Source organism: Muntiacus reevesi, chromosome 11 (genome assembly GCF_963930625.1).
Source record: "Muntiacus reevesi chromosome 11, mMunRee1.1, whole genome shotgun sequence".
Lineage (NCBI taxonomy): Eukaryota > Metazoa > Chordata > Mammalia > Artiodactyla > Cervidae > Muntiacus > Muntiacus reevesi.
In genome coordinates this window covers 19,365,518-19,391,817 of record NC_089259.1, presented here as the reverse complement: position 1 = coordinate 19,391,817, position 26,300 = coordinate 19,365,518, and the positions used below count along the sequence as shown (strand labels likewise).

General features: G+C 47.8%; 1 protein-coding gene across 1 annotated transcript in view; it reads right to left on the bottom strand.

Annotated features, from left to right (window-relative positions):
• SERPINE3 (serpin family E member 3) overlaps positions 1 to 21,768 on the bottom strand; it is a 29,870-nt gene extending 8,102 nt beyond the window's left edge. The window contains exons 1-5 of the mRNA XM_065902439.1: positions 21,385 to 21,768; positions 14,756 to 14,989; positions 12,669 to 12,869; positions 9,649 to 9,847; positions 4,882 to 4,982 (exon numbers count right to left, since the gene is read on the bottom strand). Coding sequence (XP_065758511.1) covers positions 4,882 to 4,982; positions 9,649 to 9,847; positions 12,669 to 12,869; positions 14,756 to 14,989; positions 21,385 to 21,640 — 991 coding nt within the window. The 5' untranslated portion in view covers positions 21,641 to 21,768. The remainder of the gene's footprint in view (positions 1 to 4,881; positions 4,983 to 9,648; positions 9,848 to 12,668; positions 12,870 to 14,755; positions 14,990 to 21,384) is intronic.
• Between the last annotated feature and the right edge of the window lie 4,532 nt (positions 21,769 to 26,300).

Here is a 26,300-nt window from a genome sequence, read left to right as displayed (position 1 = left end):
TTTTTTGATAGTTTGTTTCTTTCTTGAACTTACTTATTTGTGTACTGTCTTCCCAATTTTGTCTGTCTGTGCATTCTTGTAGTTTACTGAACTTCTTTAAGAGTATTACTCAGAATTCTTTGTTAGACAGTTCATAGATCTCCATTTAGCTATGTAGTTGAGTGAGTGCTAGTTGCTCATTCATGTCCGACTCTTTGCGACCCCATGGACTATAGCCTGTCAGGCTTCTCTGTCCATGAGCTTCTCCAGGCAAGCATACTGGAGTTAGTTACTGGGGTTTTACTTGTTTCTTTGGCTTGTATCATGTTTTTTAAATCCTTCATGCTCCTTGATTCCTTGCATTAACATGTATGTATTTAAAGTAAGCAGTCCGCTCTCCCAGACTTTACAGATTTGCTGTGGCAGGAAAAAGACCTTTACCAGTCAGCTCCTAGCAGCTATGGATGGGTGAGGCCTTCTATCAGGGTCTCCGTTTGAAAAAGGCTATTGCATATGCTCTGAGGCTGCAGGGGGTACTGCTGGCTGGGCTCTTTGGTTGGGTGGGACTGCTGGCTGGACTGTGCATTCAAGTGGAGCCACTGGATGGGCTTCCTCTTCAGGAGGAGCTTCTGGCTATGTTTCATGGTCGGGTTGAGCTGTTAGTTCTGTGATCACCTCTGGCTGAGTGAGGTTGCAGGCTGTGTTCCCTGGCAGGATGGTACTACTGACTGGATACCATGATTGGGCAGTTGTGGGCTGCGCTCTGCAACCATTCCTGGTCAGATGGGGACTCAGGGTGCGTTTCCCGACTGGGTGGTGCTATTGGCTGGGCTCTGTGTCAGGTGGGGCCACAGGCTGGGCTTCGGCTTGACGGTACCATGGGTTGAGCTCCAAGGTCATCCACAGTCCCTGATCAGGCTTCCTGGTTATGTGGTGTCAGGGACTGTGCTCAGTAGTTGGGCAGGGCGTTTGACTTAGCTCTTTGCCCAAGCAGGGCCGTAGGACAGGCTTCTTGGCAATCTGGGTTCTCTGGCCAGGCTTCCCACATGAGTGGGACATGAGATTATGCTTGGCGGTTGGGGTGGGCTGTGAACTTGCTTTCCTGCCTGGGTGAGTTGGGAGTATGGTGGCCCTTTCACCAGAGACCCAAATCCCAGAAGTGCCAGCTGAGCCCTCTGGCCAGATGGGGCCACTGGCTTGGCTCTGCCCATGGCCATTGCTCCTGGCTGGGGATTTGCTCAGGTGCCACTGCAGTATGCTCTTTTAAGGTGTAGGTGCTGAATGCTGTAGGCTTTACCCCCTTTCTCCATCTCTCTGATCCATGAGGCAAGACCTGGGTGGGTCTGTCAGGATGTGTCCTGAAACACTCAATGCGCTGGATGAGCCAGATGTCCACCTTGGGCCTCTTCTCTCACTGGAGAAACCATGGACCGACCAGGGGGCACTCTCAGTGTAGAGTTGCGTCAGCCTGGAGTGGGTGGTGATGTGGTCAGAAAAGAGCCATTCCTCTTACTTTCTTTTTATGCCTTTTTAAAAAAGTATAACTTTTTATTTACTTTTGGCCACACTGTGTCTTCATTGCTGCACGGGCTTTTCTCTAGTTATAGCAAGCAGGGGCTACTCTCTAGCTGCGGTGTGCGGGCGTCTCACGTTGTGGAGCGTGGGCTGTGGGGCACGTGGACCTCGGTAGTCACAACGCGCGGACTCAGTAGCTGCGGCTCTCGGGCACCAGAGCACAGGCTCAATAGCTGTGGTGCACATGGGCTTAGTCGCTCTGTGGCCTGTGGGATCTTCCTAGCCCAGGGATTGAATCCATGTCTCCTACACGGGCAGGTGGATTCTTTAGCCCTGAGCCACCAGGGAAGCCCTTTCTTCTTACTTTCTAATGTGGTCCTTTTCAGTCTCTGTGTTTCAGAGGGGTGCTTCAGCCTCACCCCCCAGGTGAGGGCATTTCTACAATGTTGACATATGTATGGAGACTTGCTAGTTGGTCTTCTTGGGAAAGAGACTGAAGTCTGGAATGACCTATGTTGTCATCTTGATGACCTACTGCAGCTCTGCCCAGTAACTGGTATGGTATAAGTTAACTTCAGTTCACAACCAAACAACTCTGGCTGGTTTGTTCATTCACATCATAGAAACAAGGAGCTTGTACATCTTCCTGAGCTGAGGTTGGAAACCAGTCACAAAAGTTAAGAATAAGACAGTTTCTTCAAAGTTTCAAGTTTGTGCACAAGGACTATTTCTTAGATTAGGAAGCTTGGGTTGGTATCAAAGCCTGCTCATCCTACAGGAAGTGGGACTGCTCAGAAAGTGGATCTCTAGCTGGTGACTTTAGTGTAAGTGAAACTGGCATTATTCTTAAAAACTTCATAACATGTAGTGCTAAGGTGTTTTTCTCTAGGGAGAAAAACAGCCTAGGCCCAGCTGGGCCTTGAAATGATTTCAATCAAGTTCTTCATGCAGCAAAAATAGAATTTGAGGCCATAAAAGAAGAAATGAATGCCTTTCAAATGGAGAAGAGGAACTTGATTCTGGGCTTTGGTACCAAATAGAAAGAAAAAAACAAATGTTCCCAGTGGTTGTTGAGTGTCCATCAGTAGTACAAAACTGTTGCAGCCCCTTGTTAATTGTACAACGGGAGACCAGCGTTTTTTGATCACTTACTCTCTGTCCAGCTCTCTGGTGATGCTTTGCTATATGATAATTTCACCTCTGCAAATAAGATGTGAGGTGGGTTGCATCTATCCCATTTTAGGCATGACACAACTATTGTTAGATTCAGTGGCTGTGTCTCCAGAATTAAGTCAACAGCCTACTTAGGCACAGCAGTGACTAGTCTATTGATCATATTTAAAGAATGACATTGGAAAGCAGTATTTTAGACGGCTAACTCTATCTGTAAAAAGCCAGATATGAAATATTTTAGCCATTACAGAGCATATGGCATCTGTTGCAAAGTCTCAGTTCTGCCATTATAGCAGGAAAGCAGCCATGGGTGAGTTTAAATGAATGGGAGTGGCTGTGTTTCAATAAAACTTTATTTATAAAAACAGGTGGTAGGCCCTCATTTGGTGATCCCTGTGTTAGAGGGATAAAACTTTATGGGAGAAGATTGTAAGGTGGATATATTTTATCTGAAGGAAATAGGCATGCAAGCTTCCCACTTGGCGTGTGGTAACTGCTTGATACTTGTTTAACAAGCCAGGTCCATAAGCCTATATTTCTGCTGATTTGAGCAAAAATAAGTAGACTTTAATTGCATTGTAAAACAAGAGGTTAGGTATTTTAAAAGGTTCTTTTTAAACTCAGCTGCTTGTTAGATCTTGTCAAAGGAGCTCTGAGCCTCAGAGGTCTTTACTGATAGGAGAACTGCATCACGTGGGTTGAGCTCAATTCTTTTTGAGGACACAGGGTTGACTGCCTTTTAGGATGTATTTCTGAGAATGATGAAGGAACAAGCAGTGAATCACAGTGACTACTGGAATGTAGCAGTGTGGAAGAGAAGGTCAGAATGGCTCCCAAATTTTGAATTAGGCTGGTCAAAACAGGAATGCCATAGCTGAACTCCAGAGCCACAAAAAAAGATTGTGATGGGATTGTGTTATTAAAGATAGACTGCACACAGATCCTTCACCCCTTGCTCTTTCCTTGCCTCTTAGTCCTTAGCTCTAGTCTTCTTTTGCTTGCAGTGCCAGATTATGTCTATGTCGCCAGGGGAAATTTCTGGTAGTGTCATTCACCAAGTCAACAGTATTTACTGGCTCCCCACTGTGTGCCAAGCATTGCTGGGGGCACTGGGCCCAAACTTGACTATTGCTTTGCTTACTATCTCTTTGCATGTTTAGGCAATGAGTTCAGAGCTGGTGGTTTATAAATAACCTAGAATAGAGCCTGCATCCTGTGTTTTCTGATAAGTAACTCTGTTGTGGAGTCTAACTGGTCACATCTAATACCCAAGCCGAGACTCCGTTGTGGACTAAACTCCCCTTTTTTTTCCTGCAATGGCTGAAGAAAGAAAAATCTGAGCAAGGCTTTAGAAAACGTGTCTGAGCTATGAGGTTCTAGCATTCCAAACAGAGGTTTCATAAGCTCCTCGGGCAAGGAAAGCATCAAAGCCAAGGCAATGCCTGCCCCAGGGTCATCTTCGTACAGATAATTCATTACTATCCAGAGCAGCAATGAACTTGAGGAGTCTTTGGAGGTGGCAGTAGCTTCACCAGTGGTCTCCTGGGAGGATTCTGAAACATTAGGTTCTGGCCTTCCCCTCTCTTTTAACATTAGATGTCAGTTCTGTCAGACCACAGGTGAATACAGAGCCCGTAGATTAGTAGTAACTTGTCTACTATGAGCCATGAAATCTAATACAGACTCTGGGAGGGAGAACATTTTAAGGCCAGGTTATGGATAATTTGTGGAAGTAATTTGAAGAAAGGAAGTTGGATGGATGAGGGTAAGATCATTCAAAGAAGACAGAGAGGTCCAGGGAGGGAGGGAGGGGTCAGAGATAGAAATGAAGAGTGATGGTGGGAGGTCAGAATGATGGGCTCTGCTGTACCAGAATCTCCGGTATCTCCTATCATGACGGGCAGAGGGAGGGGAGCTGTATAGTGACTCCTGATCACTGACTTCACTCTGAACATGTGGCGCTTAGAGGTCATCTCAAGAAACACCCCCGCCCCCACAAAATCCAACCCAAATCTGGCATCTGAAGCAGCATGTTCTTACATACAGTAAAGTACTTTCTTTATTCTTTTAAGCCACATCAACTCTGGCTGTTTATCTCTAAAGGCTTCGTAGGTGTGAACCCCTTCATCAGTGCATGATTACTGATTAAAAACAGCACCTCCTCCCCCGCCACACACACAATGCCAATAAGCTTGGAAAAAGAACTGCTGTTACCTGAAATTCCTTTCAAGTTAGCTCTGAGTGGATCAAAAATATCGATGACTCCCCAGGAATATAAAATGTGTTTCAAGTCAAAATGATTTTGGATCCTAAACCTAAAACAACAAAAGATATACACTTTCACTTAGGATTTTCACTCAGTGGACTTTGATATTCATCACATGACAACCCAACCCCCTCCCTTCAAAGTCAGGGAGCTCCAGGCTCATTTCCAAACTTCATCTATCACTGCTCCTTCCCACACCCCGACCCCCTGACTAATCTGACCCCACAGCCCCCTCTCCCACCTCTGAGCCTTTGCTTCTGCTGTTCTTTCCAGGTCTGCCTTGAATTTGAATTGTACTATCCTCTCCTCTAAGCTCAGTTCAGCGATCACTCCTCCTCTTCCCCAGCTGTTCTGTGGCCTTCAGTTCTTTAAGCCCCATTAAGCACTTTGTTCCACTCTTTTGATGTATAGAATGGTCTGTTTCCTATTAGTGTTATTTATGGTACTGTAAACTATTTGAGAGAAGAGGCTCATTATTTCTTCATAATAATTAATATTTAATGAGTGCTTACCATGTGTAGGAAATGGCAACCCACTCCAGTATTCTTGCCTGGAGAATCCCATGGACAGAGGAGCCTGGTGGGCTACAGTCCACGGGGTCACAAAGAGTTGGACACGACTGAGCGTGCACGCATGCATACCATGTGCCAGGCACTACAACAAGTATTTTATGTGGATGATCTCATCTCTTCATCACGTGACCGCGTTATTATTCTCATTTTACAGATAGAACACTGAGGCTTAAAGTGTTTAAGGAGCTTGCCCAAGAGGACGTCCTGAGTCTGCGATGGAGCGCGCCTGGACAAGGCTGATGGAGCGCAGAGCCTGTGCTCTTGGTGTCTACACTCTGCCACCTGCCATCTGCCCCCTGGGTGGCCTCTCACACACAGTAGGTGCAGAAAAGCAGTTGCTGACTAACTGCCAACTAATAGCGTCTCGTTGAACATTTTTCTGTTTGATACAACATATTTTCACGTTTGCTGTGTGCAGCGTGGGTCTTTAGTTTTCCCAGTTAAGTCCCGAGAGCAGGAAAAACCAGCCCACCAACTTTATCATGTTTCTTCAAGGGCAAGGCATTTAAAACTTTACCGTTGAAGGAGGCTTTAAAAGGACGAATGATATAATTTTCCTTTGAGAACAAAAAACTTCCAAATTGGAGTTTAGATGGTCTTTTCTATAAATCATGCAGAACTCTTATAGGAGAATAAAAATACTGTCCCAGACTGTTAAATATCCAAGTTCTTCACTGCCATACAAGACAATGTGCCCAATATTTTAAACAAAGGTATCAGATTTTCATGTAAATGTGTGTTCTCAAAAAAGGTACCACTTTTCTCTAAGTATGCTGATATTTCACAAAAATTAAAAAAAAAATTTTTTTTGGAGGGGCCACACCTCTCAGCATGTGGAATCTTAGTTCCTTGACCAGGGGTTGAACCCACACCCCTTGCACTCGAAGTGTAGAGTCTTAATCCCTGGACCACCAGAGAAGTTCCTCAGAAAAATTTTTTAGACTGCCTTCTCTGAAATTTTCTTAAATCCTTAAACCACAGTTTTCTGAGAACTCTCGGCACTAAAACATAGTGGTTAAGAACCTGAACTTGGGAACTACTGCCTAGGCTTGAGTGCAGGCTCAGCCTCTTACTAGCGGAGGGAACCCGGGCAAGTGACTTTGCCTCTCTTTGCCTCGGTTTCTTTACTTAGGAAATGGGCCTAATACTAGTGCTCAGTTCTTAGTTTTGTGAATAGTAAGTGAAATAATCCTGGTGAAGTGCTCAGAACAATGCCCAGTACAGCTCATGCAACACTTTATTGTTACCACTGTGGTTCTATTGTTTCTCATTGATATTGAGAAAGAGCTAAGGTATGTTTGAAGCTATGTATTGTGGTCATGGTAGGAGATAAAGCTAGGTAATACCATTTTTAGTAACTAAAGACAATAGTAAAAACGAAGTATGACTATGAAAGAGGACAGTGGTTTGTTTCTTGTATGGCCAAGAAGGCAAGGCCAGGCCAGAAGAGATGCTACAAAGATATCTTGAGCTAGAAAAAACACCCTTTACCAAAACTAGACAAAGATATCACAAGAAAATGACAGACCAGTGTCCCTTATGAATACAGATGTAAAAATCCTCAACAAAATATTAAAAAATTGAATCCAGCAACACATAAATCCCTCTATGACCAAGTGGGATTTCTCCCAGGAATGCAAGGTAGGTTTGACATACAAAAATCAACCCATGTAAAAAACCATATTAATGAAATAAAGGACAAGGGCGACGTGATCATTTCAAGAGATGCAAAAAAAGCACTTGACATTCTCTTATAAAAACAAAAACCACTTAACAAACTTGGGATAGAAGGAGATTTCTTCAGCCTCAAAATGGGCATATACAACCCTCTACAGCTAGCATTATCCTTAATGATGAAAGATTGAATGCTTTCCCCCTAGATCAGGAACAAGATAAAGATGATCACCACTTCTATTTAACACTTTACTGAAGGGTGTACAGGGCAATTACACAAGAAGAAGAAAGCAAATGTGTCCAGAATCAAAAGAAGGAACTAAATCTCTTTCTATTCACAGATTACCTGGTCTTGTATATAGAAAATCCTAAGGAACACACACACACACTCATACACACAGAGAAAAACTATTAGAGCTAATACATGAGTTCATCAAGGTGGCAGGATACAAGATCAAGATACAAAAATTAACTGTTTCTTTACACTAGCAATGAACAATCTGAAAATGAAATCCCATTTACAACAGCATTGAAAGGAATAAAATACTTAGAAGTAAATTTAACAAAACCTGTACACTGAAAACTACAAAACACCATTGATAAAAACTTAAAGAAAACCTGAAGAAAATCAAAGACATCTTGTGTTCATGCACTGGAATACTTAATATTGTTATAAAGCAATATTCCCCAAGTTAATCTACAGAGTCAGCAAAGCCCATATCAAGAACCTGGCTATTTATTTGGCAGAAACTGATAAGCTGATCCTAAAACTCACATAGAAAGACGTGGAACCCAGAATAGCCAAAACAATCTTAAAAAAGAAAAACAAAGTTGAAGGACTCATACTTGCTGATTTCTAAATGCATTAAAAAACTACAGTAAGCAACCAAGAGTGTGCAGTACTGGCAAAAGTACAGACATTTGTACCTATAGAATAAAACTGGAAGTCTAGAAATAAACCTATATTTATGGCCAATTGACTTTGACAAGAGTGTCAAGAAAATTCAAGTGTCAAGTAAATTTAACAAAACCTGTACACGGAAAACTACAAAACACCATTGATAAAAACTTAAAGAAAACCTGAAGAAAATCAAAGACATCTTGTGTTCATGGACTGGAATACAGTCTTTTCAATAAACTTGGTTAGTTTTGCTTGTGAAACACCCCTAAAAGGTAAGGGAAGTTTTATTTCCCTAAAAACTTCTATTCTTCTCAGATAGCAGGCTGAATAGTCTTAGATTTAAAAAAAAATTTTTTTTATCCAGATAAGGTCAAGTGTGAATGAATACTTGGGTTACTGTGACCTCTGCCTTCTTGTCCCTTCCCCATCCTCCAAAGTTTTTTTTGGATCTTTTCTCAAGGGATTGCAAGTTCTAAAGGCAGAATCAGCACCAGTGAATAGTTCTCAGTGGCGCTGGGCATCTCCCTGGGGCCTCTTCCTTATATCAGCTGCTCCAGGATGAGGCCAGCCATCTGTCTCCTACACTCAAAGAGACTGGAGCAAAGTCCTACTCCCAGCTGCATTTTCTCTCTATTGTTAGCCTTGAAAGCTCTTCTTTTGCTGAGCTTCTCGTAAACATAAAAGAAACATCAGGCTTGCTTCTGGTCCATGCTAGAAAGATCTGCTGAAATAGCCAGTCTTTGGGCTTTGATTTGGGGTCCAAATATTTGGTTTGGAGAGATAGGCATTATCTCTGAGTTTAATTCACCTTCTGCCCTCGCTAGGCCGATCCCACTTTAGACCTTGGCCCTTCACTCACTGGGTCTCTCTCTCTCTCTTTCTCTGTTTTTTGTTCCAGGGCCTGGACTTATTTTTAACTCCTCGAGGGAGCCCTGCCAAGGCCTCTGGCTCAGCAATGCAGAAAGCCTGGTCAGTGGAGGAGGCCGAGGTGGCCAGTGGGAGGAGCATGAAGAATCCACATGCTGCAAATGAACCCTCGGATAATTTTTTTGTTTAAATGCTGGTCTCCAAATTAATTACGCATTTACTCTGATTTCAAATGAAGCTGATCATTTAGAGATGCTCCTTGAGGAACCCTTTGTAAAGTAATGAGTTTTGCAAATTGGTTTTGCTTTGGAGAAGCAAAATCCAGCACCATCATTTAACTTTTTGACCTCTTGGGGTTTTGTATTTGTACCTATTGGGTTTTCTTAAAGAACGGCTCACTTTTCTTTAGAAAGAATGAAACCTTCAGTGCAAGGATGTAAAGCCTTCAACTTTTATGCCTCAATTTGCCTTCTGATGGGAATTATATCTGTATAAGTGATCTTGCATATCTGCATAAGCGATGTTGCCTGTTTGGTTTTGAAAAATGATGGCTGTATACTCTTAGGATGTGATAAGATTTAGGGGGCACTCTCCAAGGTATTTGCACAGACCCTAGAGTCAGCCACCTGGGTTCTGTAATCCAGGTCTGGGTAACTGGAACAGGCCAAGGAGCCTGCCGCCAGGACGCTGCAGCTGCTCACCTGGGCAGGAACACCTCCATCCGGGCTCTCTTCAGGCTGGCGGTCCAGGCGTGGAGGAGGCTGGCTGTGAGGTGGGGCTCAATGTGGCTCAGCGGTGTGTCTCTGTCCCGAGGCAGGACCAGGAGTAGGCTGGCCGCAGTTCCCAGGTATGGCAGCTCCAGCACCCCCACCTGATGGCCTGCAGGGTCCTGAAACTGGCCTGGGGGATTCAGTGGATGGGGGAATCAGTTCTGTCCCGGGAGCCCAAGGAAATAGACAGTGCCGGACACTGGAAAAGGCCAGCTCCCAGAACTGGAAACAATGAACTTTATTAACAATCAGGTATCCACCTCACCTTCAGGGAGCTGTTTGAGGACCAAGACTGTTGGGAGCTTGTGGCCACCTTGGCTGATCCTAAGACCTAGAACGTCTCTAAGACATTCTCATGCTGCTTGAGTCCCCGGGCCTGCAGTGGCTGGGCAGGGTGGGGGTGCTGGCACAGGGGAGAGCCAAACCCCTTCTTAAAGGGACAGCCACTATAATCCTGGCCTGTTGTTACCATATCAGGACCCAGGCTCTTGGTGTCAGATTTTCCTATCTTTCAACCAAAATCTTCCCAGGTGGCACTAGTGGTAACCAGTGAACCAGTGAAGTTGCTCAGTCGTGTCTGACTCTTTGGGACCCCATGGACTGTAGCCCTCCAGGCTCCGCTGTCCATGGGATTCTCCAGGCAAGAATACTGGAGTCGGTTGCCATGCCTTCCTCCAGGGGATTGTCCCTGACCTAGGAATCGAACCCGTGTCTCCTGCATTGAAGCATCTGCCTGTAATGCAGGACACCTGGGTTCAATCCCTGGTTTGGGAAGATCCCCTGGAGAAGGAAATGGCAACCCACTCCAGTACTCTTGCCTGGAGAATCCCATGGATGGAGGAGCCTGGTGGGCTACAGTTCATGCGGTTGCAAAGAGTCTGACTGAAGTGATTTAGTACACACTCATGCAACCAGAGCTCTAAGCCTAGATGTCACATGAAATTTCCCAATGTCTAAAGCACTGCACATGCATGCGTGGAGCATGCTCAGTTGCTAAGTCACATCTGATTCTTTGTAACCCCATGGACTGCAGCTCACCAGGGTCCTCTGTCCATGGGATTTTCCAGGCAAGAATACTGGAGTGGGTTGCCATTTCCTCCTCTAGGGGATCTTCCTGACCCAGGGATTGAACCCGTGTCTCCTGTGTCTCCTGCATTGGCAGGGGTGAATTCTTTACTACTGAGCCACCTGGGAAGCGCAAATCATTGCAAAGACCTAAGGAAAGAGGAATTCAGGATGGATTTTGAACTGATAATTTGTACCCTGTGACATAAACAAGTGGGCTTCAGGATGGACAGCTGGGATCTTGTGGGTGATGGCCATGACTGGCCAAGGACAAGTCCAGGCCACTGGGCACAGCCTCATTTCAGAAGTGTGTGATGGGACAGGTGGCAGGGGGCAGCAGACACAGTGGCCAGAGATCAGGAGACCCAGAGAGGGTTTCTGGTGAATGCAGATGTAGTGGCTAGGCCCAGTGATGAAACAAGGCGGGCAAACAATTGGGAGCAATCTAGGTGAGCTGGGTTGACCTGGCAGCCTGTGGCTGCCCCAGTCTCGGGCAGAACTCCAGGCTCAATCCATTCCCTGGGAGGACAGGGAGGTCTGGGCCTTAGGGTGGACAGACAGCAGAACCGACTGGCCACTTCAGCAAAATCTTACAATCAGTAGGGAAAGACAGGGACATGGTTCATACTCCTTTTTGTGTCTGCTCAGTAAATACCTGCTCAGCCTCCACTGTGTGCCAGCCACCCTCCACTGTGTGCTGGGGAGAACAGGAACATCTCAGAATCTGCCTGCCAGCATCCCCAGCAGACAGATCAACCAGCATGGGTCACAGCAGCAACAGGAAAGTGTTAGGAGCAAGAATTATTGGGTTGGCCAAAAAGTTTGAGTTTTCCCATAATAGCTTATGGAAAAATCTGAACAAACTTTTTGGTCAGCTCAATGGCTCATTTGGTAAAGAATCCACCTGCAACGCGGGAGACCTGGGTTCGATCCATGGGTTGGGACGATCCTCTGGAAATGGGAAAGGCTACCCACTCCAATATACTGGCCTGGAGAATTCCATGGACTGTATAGTCCATGGGGTCACAAAGAGCTGGACAGGACTGAGCGACTTTCACTTTCACTTTCACTACAATCTATTGTAAATGTATGTTTACTTATTCAACATTCTTCCATTCCCATCTTACTTGACCTCAGTAAATAATTATTGGTTGAATAAGCTAATGAATAAATGCACTGGGAACTCACAAGGTTCCTGTATGAAATCAAAGCAGGAATGATAGCAAGTGTTCCCAACACCAAAGCTCCTAAAACACTATTTTAAGTCTCCCTGACTTCTTCTGGAATAAGAACATAATTAGTCCCACAAGCTGGAGGGGGCTGAGCATGCAAACCAGGGTTTGGAGGGGTGACCAGGAGAGGAGAAGTGAGGCAGGCAAGGTGGCGGGGCCCTTCCTCCCTGGTCTTGCTGAACCCCCCACCCTGGAGCATCCACAGCACACACAACAGTCTGCTGGGAAGGGGGGCTGCAGGTGCACCCCACCACAAGGGGGACGAGTGACTTCCGGCAGGATGGGCAGGCAAAGTGATGAGCACTTCTGCGTGGACATGCTCTAGGGAACCTTCTAGACTGCACTCTCCACCGCCCGTCATTTCTCAGCACCAAACACTGAGGCAGGTGTTCATCTTGAGGGGGTGACTGCCAGGGGAAGGGGTTTGCCCAAACAGTCATATGACTCCCCGCTTTGCTCCACGCAGAGGGAAAGGCCAGGCATGAAATCCGGGTTCTCTTCCCCATCGGCTCCCTCACTGTCCTGAGTCTCCGCCTCCCTGGTCTTCCCTTACTCCAGGACGCGCCGGGCACCTCACAGCGACCCGCGGCCCCACTCAGCTGCATCCTTTTAGAGCAGAGCCCAGCCCTCCCTTCCCGGGCTCCTCCCGCTCACCGTAGTTGACCTCGGCCATTTGGTACATCATGGGAACCTCGAGGGCCAGGCCCTGGGCGCAGGTGAAAGGCAGGAGCTGAGTGTCCGAGAAGGAGAACTGCTGCCGCCAGGCGCTCTGGAAGGACACGGTGCTCACCAGCACCAGCTGCGCAGACTCCGCGCCGCCACCGCGCTCCCACGTGGAGCCCACCGGCCCGTCCCCTGCGAGCAGAGAGCAGGGGGCCGCTGAGACGCTGTCGCCCGCGTGAGGCATCCTCGGAGGTGGGATGTGGCTTGCTTGATCGTACTCTTAACTGTGGAACTGTGGTGTTTGTAAAGAGCTGCCGTTGGAGACCAGGCTTTAATTCTTTTTTTTTTTTTAAATGTATAGCTTGTGGGTGCTACTGGCTGATTCCAGTTAGTTCTGGCTGGGATTGTTTCCCAGAAGCAGAAGGCCTGCCCTGCTCAGGCAGACCCCTGGGGCGGGGTGGGGGTGAGACTCAAAAGTGAGACTGGGTGCTGTGCCCGGGAGATGATGCACAGTGCCACCCCCAGCCCCCACTCCCATCGCCCCAAGTGCTCTCGGGTCTCATCTCTGGCGGAGCCTTTGTTTACATGATGACCTCCAGGGCACGAACTTTTAAGTCTCTTGCCTTACTGAAGAGGGGAGCTGGCTGGCCACCTGTCAAGGGGCCCCGTTCCTCCAGCTCTTTATCCCCTTAATAAACACGAACTTTGTGCTAGGCTCTGTCTTCAATGCTTTAGCAAACCCTCCTCGACTCCTACCAGTTCTGTTGTTATTCTCAGTTTTAAAGATGGGGCACCAAGCTTGTCCAAGGTCACATACTTGTGAGCAACAAAGCCACCATCTACCCACTTGCCCAAGATGGAGACCTTGGACTTGAACCCAAGCAGCCCGGCCCGGTCTTCTCAGCGGTACCATCTCCTTCTTAGAGGGCCATTCACCCCTGGGGTTGATAGCAGCTAACCGTGGCCTTGGGCCTCTTGGCAGCTCCACGAGCTGCAGCAGGGAGTTCAACATTTTGAAGTAAACTGAAAGACATTGTGAAATGTTGGGGCAAACTGCAAGAGGAAGCCTCCTTATCAATAAAGATCTTAATGTTCACAGTTTACCTCTGCACTCCTGCCCACATACTGTTTCTTAATTCATAAACTGCACGTTCCCTGATCTGCCTTTTTAAACGCTGGGTCTTCAGTGTTCTCCCTAGTTCTCTGTAACCTTGGTAATCATCAAGGACGCTGGAGCCAGACTGCCTGGGTTAGAATCCCCTGCTCTGTGGATACAGGGCTAGAGGCCTGATGCTCTGTGCCTCTGTTTCTCTGTTTCTAAAATGGGGACAATGATGGCACATAGCTCTCAGGATTATTGTGAGGGAAAACTGAGCTCGTCACCACAGAATACTTAGAAGAGTGCTGAAGAAATAAACTGAGCACTCAGTAAGTGTTCGTGATGTTCATCATCTTTGATGGTCATTACAACTGCATGATGTGTGTGTGTGCTCAGTCCTATCTGACTTTTTGCTACACTATGGACTGTAGCCCGCCAAAGTGCACGTGCTGATTTTCATTAAACCATCCCTACTTGCTGAACAGGTAGGTTGTTTACCAGTCTCTTCCTTTGATAACCCTGGGCTAAACATTATATACTGTTATTACATACAGTTATTTCCTTCAGTGAAATTCCTAAGAAACCACTTTTTGGGCTCCTACTGTATTTTGCATTGAAGAGGGTTAGTGGTTGATGAGAATAGAGCTCAGTGGGAACACACCTGGGGGTGTTGCATGGCATAAAGCCTGCTGGGCCCCCTCTGCTGGGATTCTGAAGAGCACCCTTTTGTGTGTGGGGTGTGTGTGCGGGGGCGGTGTGTGTCTGTCCCTGGGGGTGGGGTGGGGGTGGGGAAGAGACCGAACAGAACCAAAAGTGAGCCCTGCTTCACTCGAGGGTCGGGTTTCCCAAGAGGACAAGCCTCTGCTGCAGGTGAGGGCGGCCTGCATACCCAATGCATGGCTTCTGATGGTAACAACTGGGACCTGTCTCCCCAGCCCTCCTGCATTAACCTCATCAAGGTGGATGGTTTTTCCTTTACCTGTGATCTGCCTGGGGCCCCATCCATTGGCCAGCATGGCAGTGCTGTTGGGCTCCCTGAGATTAGCCAGCTCCAGGCTGCTGTTTGCCCATCGGGAGACCTGCTCCACGAAGCAGGGGGTGAGCGGTGTCCCCGTCTGCACGTAGAGGGTGCAGGCCAGCTCCAGCTTGGCACCCGGGCTGGTGCTGGGCAGCACGGCATAGATAGCCCGCAGCCATTCTCTGACCTTGGGGTCTGCAAAGAAGATCAGTCAAAATGGTGAGTGTAAGACAGGAGTTACCCCCGGCTCTGCTTGCTGGGTACATGGGATTGGGACCCCTGCCTCTCTACTCTTAGTCCTGAGGTTCATCCACCGTAGACAGTCAGTTTGGAAAAGTCAAAGCTCAGTTGCTCAGGAGTTAACCTGGATCCACAGATGAAAAGTAGAGGGGGAAGAAACCACGCTAGATTTGAAAGAAATCAGGCTGTTATTGTTTAGTCATTATGTTGTGTCTGCCTCTTTGTGACCCCATGGACTATAGCCCACCAGGCTTCTCTGTCCATGGGATTTCCCAGGCAAGAATACTGGAGTGGGTTGTCATTTCCTTCTCCAGGGGATCTTCCTGACCCAGGGATCAAACCCTCATCTCCTGCATTGGCAAGTGGATTTTTTACCACTAAACCACCTGGGAAGCCCAAATCTAGCTGAGATTAAGTCAGATAGAAAAACACTACCAATCTCCCAAAGAATGTGCTTCCTAAACTTCTTGAGCCAGATATCTGCTGCTGCTGCTAAGTTGCTTCAGCCATGTCCGATTCTGTGCGACTCCATAGACAGCAGCTCACCAGGTCCTCTGTCCCTAGGATTCTCCAGGCAAGAATACTGGAGTGGGTTGCCATTTCCTTCTCCGAGGCATGCATGCTTGCTAAGTTGCTTCAGTTGTGTCCAACTCTGTGCGACCCTATGGACGGCAGCTCACCAGGCTCCTCTGCCCACAGGATTCTCTAGGCAAGAATACTGGAGTAGGTTGCCATTTCCTTCTCCGAGTCAGATATATGGAGCAGTGCTAAAGCAGAGAGGCCTGGGCTGGTGGGCAAAAGGCTTCAAGTATGTACAAGGCCAGTGGATTTATGGGGAACATCATGAGTAGCAGTGCTGGGCAGTGACCAGGGTGTTGAATTGTCGATATCTCTGGTACAGGGTCTCATGTTCATCCCCACGACTGCACGTCTGAGTAGCGTTTGGATGCAGTCTTTTGTGGACCTCTGCTTTCAACCTGGTAAATCTAGGGGAAAGGTAAGGACTTCTCCCATCCCCCTCATCTCTCTGAGCCCCAGCAGACAGCCCATTATTCATGTCAGCGGGAACCTGCGAGAGTGTTGAAATACCAGGCATTTGAAAGAGTCCATAGCTTCTACCTTCCTGATGGTGAACTTCTAGTCATTTACAGCTCATGCAGGAGGCCGCTTCCTTCTCTGCATATTCATGGTGGAATTTTTCTTCACGCTATTGTTCACAACTGTGGCTTCTCTTCTCCCCTGGGCATGTGGATCTACTGCTGAGTCATGACACAGCAGCGTACCCTCCTGACCCATGCACGCAGAGCTTTTCCAGCCAGCAGGACCCCTTTGAGGCAGACTGCCTGTGGAACACGGCCCTTCCTTCTCCTTTTCGCCGCCCCTTCATCTAAGGGACGGCCCCCTGGCTGCCCACAAGTCTCCCCTGTGACTCCCAGGCTCTTTGCACCCTCTGTCTGCCCACCCCACCTCCACCGGCTCTCCCAGGGCACCAGGTGGAATGACCTCCTACCTGGCTTGGGTGCCTGTCCATTCCATGTCCCCTCACAGAGGCCAGGCCAGGAGATAGCAGCAGACGCAGCCCCCCACTGCCCCCAGCTTGCCTGGCTAAAGTCCTTCTGGGGGCAACGGCACCCAGAACACACCCCGGGCCAGGGTCCCCAGCCACCAGGCTGTAGGATGTGGTTGTGGGCAGGTTTACTCCACAGAACTTTCACCACCAAAGCTGCATCTTAGAATCTACCTCTGTAAAAACTGAACTCAAGGCATATATAAATTCGTAGCCTAGCGAATCACAGCCTAACTGAAGTGCTTGTTTTTGTTTTTATGAGAAAAACTGTGAATGAAAAAATAACACTCATCAGATTGTCCTTTTCTGAGGAAGGGTCATAAATACTCATCAAATCACATCCCTGTAGGATGTAGACTGTCTGCAGGGGTGAACGGAGACGTGTCTGTGGTCCTCAGTGTCACGTGACCTTAGGAGGCATCACAGAGCTCTCCTCTCTGTCCTCTCACCCTCTCCGGCCCAGGGGACCCGCCATCCTTCCAGACATACGTGTCCAAGGCACAGTCAGTGGGCTTGAGAAATCTTATCTCAGCTGGAGCCTGGTTTGTCCCTACCATTAGCACATTGGAAGTGGTTTTCTAGATGCTGCTGGAATGAATCTATATTGTCAGAATAAAAAATGCTGAAGGTTGACAGACTCTGCTAAACCCTCTGCAAGCAGGATCACTTTTAATCCTCTCAACAACCCTGCGAATTAAGAGCAATTATGATCGCATTTATAGATGAGGGAGCGGGGCTTCAGACAGATTAATAAGGTTGCTCAGTGTCATCTGGTTGTTGGGGTGTACCTAACTGCCCCCCGCCCCCTGCTCCCTGCCAGGTGAAGGACAGGTGGGCTGGGAACAGTCCGCCCCTCTGCTGGGCAGAACCTCACCGAGCCCCCTGTTTGGCTGAGTTGCCTGCGTTTCCTAGTCTTGTCTCTGCTGTGCTTAGTCGCCCAGTCATGTCCCACTTTTTGCAACCCCATGGACTGTAGCCCGCCAGGCTCCTCTGTCCATGGGGATGCTCCAGGCAAGAATATTGGAGTGGGCTGCCATGTCCTGCAATGGGGCAACAGGGACTGACTTGCATGGTGACAAACTGCTCCTTCCCTGCAGCCCTTGCAACTGCTGCCTCGATTCCTCTCCCCTCCCGCTCCCCCTCCTACAAAGCCGTCTTTCCTGCTGGAGGGCCTGGGTGGCTGTAACAGCAGGGGAGGGGAGGACGCAGTAGATCAGGGGTGTACTGGGGAGGTGTGGAGAGTTTGAAGGAAGGGTCCTTGGAATGGCACAGGGCGGCAGGAAAATGCCTGAAGAAATGGTATTTTTCTGAGTCCTGCCGCAGACCAGCCTTTTATCTCATTTGGGAGACCAGCGTGGAAAGAGCATTCCTTGTCAATATATTAGCTGAACTGAACTTTTTGAATGTGACACTGAATCTAGTTCTGGATTTTAAAGTTAATGTATATCAAATTCTCAGCTGGCCAGAACCGTCTTTGTGGTGCTGATTAAAAAGAGTTAAATTTAAGACAATGTGCAGAGCGTTTGGTTGGGCTGAGAGAGTAGTGAGGATATGTGTGTGCGTGCTAAGTCACTTCAGTCACGTCCGACTCTCGCAACCCCGTAGGCTGCAGTCCGCCAGGCTCCTCTGCCCATGGGATTCTCCAGGGAAGCATACTGGAGTGGGTTGCCGTGCCCTCCTCAGGGGATCTTCCCGACCCAGGGACTGAACCCAGGTCTCTTTGGCCCCTGCACTGGCAGGTGGGTTCTTTACCACCTGCGCCACCTGGGAAGCCATGTCTGGTGGGAAATAATGAAGGCAGGGGGCTTAGATAAATTTGTATGACTGCTCGGTGGCTGAGAGGGAGGCTAAGGAGTTGAGGAAAGAACACAGGATTTGGAGTCAGAAAATCTGGAACTGGAATCCCGGCTCTATCACTCACCTTTTGGGTGAGCTGAGTCTTAGCAAATCATTAACCTCTTGTCTCATTGGTAAAACGGGGACTTTAGGAGGCTTGGCAATTGCATGTGATTTCATAGGATCAAGTGCTGTAACAACTGTAAAAGTGAGTCCACGTGTGTCATCAAACAATTCTTCCCCACCCCCATCTCTGAGGCCTCTGTTCCCAGCATTGTTCTTGTGTGTGACAGAAAGCTGAGACGTGTTCTTTATTAATTGATTTGGAAAAGCATTGGAAATCCCTAGAACTTGGACCATTGGGAAATCATATTTTCATGTGGTGAAAACAAAGATATTTTGGGGGATATCACTGGTGCCTGCACTGAAAGTCATGCCCAGCTTTAGGACCAGCTGGTGGGGATACAGGCAAAGCTGCCGGTGGTCAGGCGCTTCCCTGGTGGTCCAGTGGCTAAGCCTCCTTGCTCCCAGTGCAGGGGGCCTGGGTTCAATCCCTGGTCCGGGAACTAGATCTACACGCCTAGCTGAAAAAGAAGATCCTGCATGCCAAAACAAAGATCAAAGATCCTATGTGCCACATCTAAGATCCAAGGCAGCCAAATAAATATTAAAAAAAAAAAAAGAAAAAACAAGCTGCTGGTGGTCACCTATTGGCCGGATGTCAGTGAGAAGACAAGCGCCCATTGTCTCATTGCGAACATGGATAGAGCTCTGTTGATCAGATGGGAACAATGCCCCGAGCCCCTGGGCTGTGGGTTCACCTTCCTGGTCTGTGCTCCTTTGTAAAAGAAAGACTGGGACAGGGCAGTTGGTGGGCTGGGACAGGTTGACTTAATCAGCACCCATGTGATTCTCTGAGCCATTTGGGGGCAAACAAATGCAGGGGTATTCCATTAACTAGAACTCTGCAAGCAGCACATTCCTGTTTGTAATAATTAACCGTGGATCCATGAGATAATGAAGCCATTTATAAGTAAGAAAAGAAAAGTGGGATTATGTTCCCCAGAGTCTGACCATTAAGCATTCTGGACGTTTGGTAATTCTTGAACGGGCTCTATGGAAACCCTGTTAATCGCCATTTGCTTAAGCAGGTACCCTGACTTTACCTGGGAGCAAGGCACCGTCATCAGTTACCTGTCTCTGCAGGGTAACTCCATTTGCATTTCTCACTTTCCCCCTAATCCTGACTTCTGTGAGAAAATGTTTCAAGGCCGAAGTGCCTGCCCCTCTTTCATATTCCTATTTGTTCTTCATAACCCAGCTCAGGTGTCTTGTTGTCTGGGGAGCCTTCCTGATCTGCTAGTGGAATAAATCATTCCCTCCCCGGTACGAATGTATTTCACAGAAGTACACTTACTGCCCCTTATTAAAAATGTGTTTCTGTGAGCATTGTTCCTACGAGACTGAGAGTCTTGTGTCCAAAGTGTTCCTCATATACCCGGCTGCTCAGTTCCTGGCGTAGCACCAGCCCACAAAGCAGGAGCTCAGAAATCCTTGATGGATGGCTCTGCACTGAATCTAATGTGGCTGGAGAGTAACTCCACGGATACGTGCATTTCCATAATACACTTGACGGGCAAAATTCAACTTGATAACTTATGTTTGTCTTCACTTATCCTAAGAGAGAAAAACCTTTGCAGGTCGGCCAGCAGTCTCACAAGAGTTATTTTGGCAGAGGACAGGGTATGGATGAGGGTGGGGTGGGGACAGGACACACAGGTAGTGCCTTGTGGCCTGCAGTCTGGAGTGTTCGCCTTGCCAACTCAAGATGCCAGCTCCAAGGGAGCTCTTGCTATGGCTGTCTCGGTATTAGTTTCTGGGTGCTCTGAAAAAGGATTAATTTATATAATTTTAATTCTCATCCTTTTTCACTGGCATCTTATTCTTAGATAGAGAAAAAAGGTGTGTGTAAAGTGTTTGTGTTCAAATGGAGTTAGGAGGTTGGGGCCAGGGCCAGGCCATGCCAGAGGCCCCACGCGGGGCCAGGTGTGGCTGGCCTGGCATCACAAGACTCTTGCCCCCACTGGCAGAGGTGTTCTGAATTATGTTGGTAAATATGATTGCTTAGAAGTCACACATTTATGAAAGCGGGGTGGGCTCTGGAACCAGACAGCCTGGGCTTGAGTTCCAGCTTAAACTCATAAATATTGAATTATGTTGGTAATTACGACTCTGCCTAGAAGCCACACATTTGTGACAGTGGGATCTGGGCTCTGGAACCAGACAGCCTGGGCTTGAGTTCCAGCTTGACCACTTGCTAGCTGTGTGACCTTGGACAACTTGCTTACATGCTCTGTGCCTAAATTGACTTATCTCTAGAATAGGGATGATGAGATAATTACCTACCTCAATAGGGTGTTGCTACAGTGAATTAGATTGTATTGGTAAGGTGCTTCTAGCAGTTTCTGGCATCTAGTAAGCATTCTAAAAGGGCTTGTAAAATGCAATTGAGAAATTGCCGCCAAACCCAAGGGTAGAAGGGAACCTTAGGAATTTTATCAGGAGTAACCACGATGTGGGTTTCCCTGGTGGCTCAGTGGTGGGGAGTTCGCCTTGCAAGGTAGGGGACATGGGTTCGATCCCTGGGTGGAGAAGGTCCTCTGGAGAAGGAAATGACAACCCACTCTAGTATTCCAGCCTGGAGAATCCCACGGACAGAGGAGTCTGGTGGGCTACTGTCCATGCACAAGACTGAGGGACTAAACAACCACCACCACGACGTAGAGTGTCAGTGCCTTCTGTTGCACACTTGCCAGTGGGCAGCCTTCTCTGCTTGCCACCCGAGGCAGCCTGAGCGTGAGGTCAGGTGTGAGTGTCAGCAGGGCCGTGAGTGTGAGCAGGGCAGTGGGCGTGAGCAGCAGAGTGGGAGGAGCAGCGGCCCACTTACCGTGGACGGTGTAGCCCAGGGCTTGGGCCAGCTGCTGGCCGGTGTTCCCCCGGGCTCCGAACTGCAGGAGCTCCAGGGGGATGAAGGCGCCGGCAGGGGAGAGGACCAGGTTGGTTTGGTTGCCGGCCGTCGCCACGCTCCGGTACAGGCGAAGCGCCAGGTCCGTCCTCAGCAGCGTCAGGTCCTCATAGAGGTTGCTGGTTCCTCCAGGGGGGCAAGTGTGAAGGAGGAAGAGGGCCAGCAGGAGAGACTGCATGGCTCCTGTGGAGGAGTGAAGAGATGCAAGTGAGGCAGGAGCCACTCCATCCTGCAGAGAAGCGGGCCTGGGGCTGTCAGTGAGGATCGCTTTGCAGGCTTGTTACCCATCACCCTTCTGCCCGCAGCGGAATGCGTCTCTGTATTGGCCTTAGAAACACTCGCTGGAAATCAAACTGTGAGTTGGAAGACCTGGATTTTAGGCCTGCTCTGTCATTGGAAAAGACCCTGATACTGGGAAAGATTGAAGGCAGGAGGAGAAGGGGACAACAGAGAATGAGATGGTTGGATGGTATCACTGACTCAATGGACATGAGTTTGAGCAAAGTCCAGGAGATGGTGAAGGACAGGGAAGCCTGGTGGTCCATGGGGTCTCAAAGAGTCGGACGTGACTGGGTGACTGAGCAACTGTCACTTACTACATGCATGACCTTGGGTGAAGCTCTGGTCAGACCAGAAGCATTATGTTGGCTCAGAAACATGAAAAGTACGTCTAATCATTTTTCTTGGTACTTAGTTAGCTCAGAGCTGGGCCAAGTCTATCAGTAATAATAATAGTAATAACAAATACTATACTCTGTTAAAAAGGACTTTGTCTTTTCTCAGCTAATCATTACAACAATCTTATAAGGTAGCTGTTACTATATTGCAAATAAAGAGATGATGAGGTTTAGAGACTTCAGTGGGTCATTTAAGAAAACATGGGGATGGAAACAGGTCTGGGACTCTAGTCCCGGTCTCCTCTGGGTGATCCATGAAAGATTGGACATATAAATGCACATTAAAATATTGATCCATGAACTAACTGTGCCTAGGATATCAGAACACTTGTGATGTGAATTATTTTCATAAAAAGGACACTTTCACAGAGAGTAGAATGCTACAGATAGAACTCCCGCTATAGAGATGTACCCCTTCAAGGAAGAGAGTGCGTTTGCTGGAAATTAATGCAAAGAAGAGAAAAGCGAGGCACACGGTGGTCTCAGTGACGGTGCCACACAGACAGCCTGTGGCAACTGCTGTTCAGTTGTCTGACTTTGATATCAGGCAGGATTGGTGAGAGAGGGTCCCAGCCCAAAGAAGTCACCTGAGGATGAGAAGTTTCCATGTAAAGCCACTGGGCTCAATGGTGTTTATTTCAGATAAAGGCCCCACATGGAAAAGTATCCTCTTTTTCTCAGCTCTTTCCTTCTGCAGCCGAGCACAAAGGCATCATGGGGTGGGGGTGTGCACAGGTGTGGGGGGTCTTTCTCTGTGTGTGTTTGGAAGCCCCAGTCCAGGGTCTTTTCTAAATGACCAAGTCCCAGTGGTCTTGATGCTCCTATCATTTCCCCCAGGCATGCAGGAATCAACCCTTCATGCCCTTAGGCTCCCCGTGACTACGTCCCTGCCATGATTCACTGCAGACAAGCTGTTCACTCACCTTCTCTTGGATGGGACTGTCCGAGTTTCCTTGCTGACTCCTGTTCTTGTGGGTCTCCCGTGTTAACGTGCTCCCCCTTTTAAAAAAGTGGAGCAGAATCTGCTTTGAATCACAAGACAGCATAGGGAGGAAGCTGGCAGTTGCCGTCTCTGTCGGCGATGTCTCTACCACTCGGTCCAAATTCCTGGAGCCTGAGGTCCCACAGAGAGCCAGGGGCAGGAGGCTAGCCCGGCCAGCAAAGCCCAGATCGGAAACAGAGCGGGCCCTGGGGAGGGAGCCAGCCACACCCGTCAAGCCTGCTTAGGCTTGTGACCTGGTTGTACCAGCGAGGAACCCCTCTTGTAGCCCTTTGTCACTTGGAGGAATTTCACTGATAACTCTGCCGTTAGGGTTTTTGCTGGGTACCAGGTACCTCATGCTTCTCCCCCCCTCCTGGGAAGAGAACAATACATTAGTCATTGGGCATGACTTGAAACTTTTAGCAAATGACATTCTGCAAGAAAGGGGGGGAAAAGAAGCAAAATATAGCACAATCAGTTTGGAACAAGGTGCCTTGCTTTATTTATTATTAATAAAAGTGAATGCATTTATTTATTTATATGTAATACAATATATATTATAAGTACTCTAAGCAATCTTGTTCTCAAGATATAGCAGTTAATAAATCTGGTGACTCAATATGAGAAAGAGACTGTGTTGTCAGTTAAGTGAAGGCACATTTTGGGGAAGAATAAGCAGATTCTGTCCAAAGTCTGTCCTTGTGACCTAATTCAGAGTTGCAGACATTTCTATGAGGTTCGCAGGTGTTGTATTAAGTACAAAATACATGGTAGGTTACATGTCATTAGAGATTAAAGAAAAGAAGAAGACAGTTGGAAATGAATGCAGTTCTCAGTAATTTTCTCTCAGGCATCTGTTAGAGTTAATATTTGAAAAAGAATGAGATTCTTTTTCATCTGACCACCTCTCACACCCCTATAATCAGCAGGTGTTTCACTTTCAAGTGGAGTTAATTGCTGACACTCAAGCCTGGAGTAGTTTAAAGCTCTTAGGAGAGTTACAACACTAGAATTATTTCACATGAAATTTCCCCAGATTTTCAATGTGGAGATTGTGCATTTTTTGCATGCCTTGAACTCTAAATTGTAGTATGATGGGGGAATAAATATGTATAACTTATTCTATAGCATCCAGAGTAGGCATCCCACCCATCCATCCCCCCATCCATCATCCATCTATCCACCCACCCACCCACCCACCCACCCACCCATCCATCCATCCATCCATCCATCCATCCATCCACCCACCCACCCACCCACCCACCCATCCAACCATCCATCCCTCCATTCACCCATCCCCCCACCCACCCACCCATCCATCCACCCATCCAACCATCCATCCCTCCATCTGTCCATCCATCCACCCACCCATCCAATCATCCATCCACCCACCCACCCACCCACCCACCCATCCATCCGTCCACCCACCCATCCACCCATCCATCTATCCACCCACCCACCCACCCATCCATCCATCCATCCACCCATCCATCTAGTAGCTCTTGCTCGTCCGCCAGGTCCTGAGGCACCGTGCCAGATCTGGTGGAGGTGGCAGTGGACCAGCCACCCGGGCTCAGCCAGCTCTCAGGGGCCTCGAGTCTTGTTCCCTGAGTGCAGACTTTTGATGTTGATGCTGATGGGTTTAAGAAAAAGAGCCCTCCACGAGGAGGACCGTGGTAACTTACAAGGGCTGTCTCCCAATGCTGAGTTCCCCGTGGTTGCAATTATTTCAGTAGAAGCTCATTCACTCTCTGCCCACGGTGGAACTGGGAAGATGCTTATAAAAAGGTTTCCCAAATTTGAGAAGGTTGGCTGTGTGACTTCTGCAAGCATTTCTTCCTACTGGACTCTAAGAATGTATCATTTTAGATTGCTTTTATATCCTCTAGAAAAAATGACTGAGTGGGAATCCCTATATGTATGCTACCATGTGTGAAATAACTAGTGGGAATTTGCCGTGTAACACAACGAGCCCAGCCCGGTGCTCTGTGATGACCTAGCGGGTCAGGATTGGGAGTCAGGTGGGAGGGAGCCTCAGGAGGGAGGTGGTGTGATTCTCGATGTTGTAGAGCAGAAACCAACACAGCATTGTAAAGCAATTACTTTCCAAGTAAAAATAAACTAAAAGAAAATACTGGGGAGCTGAATATACAGAAAATATTTCCTGTGTAGGTTAAATACTTCAAGGTGTGAATGAATGAAAGATGGGCAGCAGTTTTTCTTTTGTGTGCTCAGAGGTGAACCTGTATAAGCCTCTGTGTTTTCCAGCCATTTAAGCAAAGGTAATCAAGCTTGTTTTCACCTTGCTGGCATATTGGTTTACACTGCTTGGGGAGCCTCCATTTGTGAGGAAATTTATTGTAATTATAGCAACAAAAACAGTGACCATTGAGCACTTAACTATGTTCCAGATACTGTGTTACATCCTTTCCAGTCACTATTGCAGTGAATCCTCCCAACAGTCATATGAGGAATGTATTATTATCCCTGTTTTAGAGATGACGAAACATCCTTGAAGAGCTCTAGGTACTTGCCCAGGTTCCTGCAGTTAGAGGTCAAGCTGGGTGCAGGGTGGGTTGTGGGCTTATTCACGCTGATGAGCTCTGGTGCTCAGCTCCGCTGCTCTGCAGTCTGGAACCACCGTGAAGAGCAACTCAGCCTCAGAGCTGGCTCCAAATAATCTGGAAACAGGGGAAATTAGGCAGAGAGGAACTAAGGTTGGAAATAGAAAAAAGGCATTAAACTGTATTTGGATGTTCTGGTTCTGAAGAGCTTCTTTACAGGGTTACTTTCTCATACTTTTCAGTGTGATTAGCATTTTGGCCGTTTTTATCAGTTGGATTTTAAAAGTGATAATAAAACAAGAAGACTTGAGACCATGCCATGTTATACTGTCTAGCCTTCAGTCAGGCGTGACTAGACAGGAAAGGCCAATCCTCACTAAGCCAGTGTCAGGGATTGGCAGGAAAAAATCAGTGCGAAAAGTCTACCCAAGGGCTGCAGCCCAGGACATGGGCCTCTTCTCTCTCACTGCAGAACTGTGGGCATCAGTGATCTATTACAATAGTATTTCCTGAGAACCTGGCCTTGACCTCTAAGGCTTCTCTGAGTGGGGTTTGTGGGAGCCACATTTGGGGGGGCATGCTGTGTGGCTTAGGGGATCTTAGTTCCCCAACCAG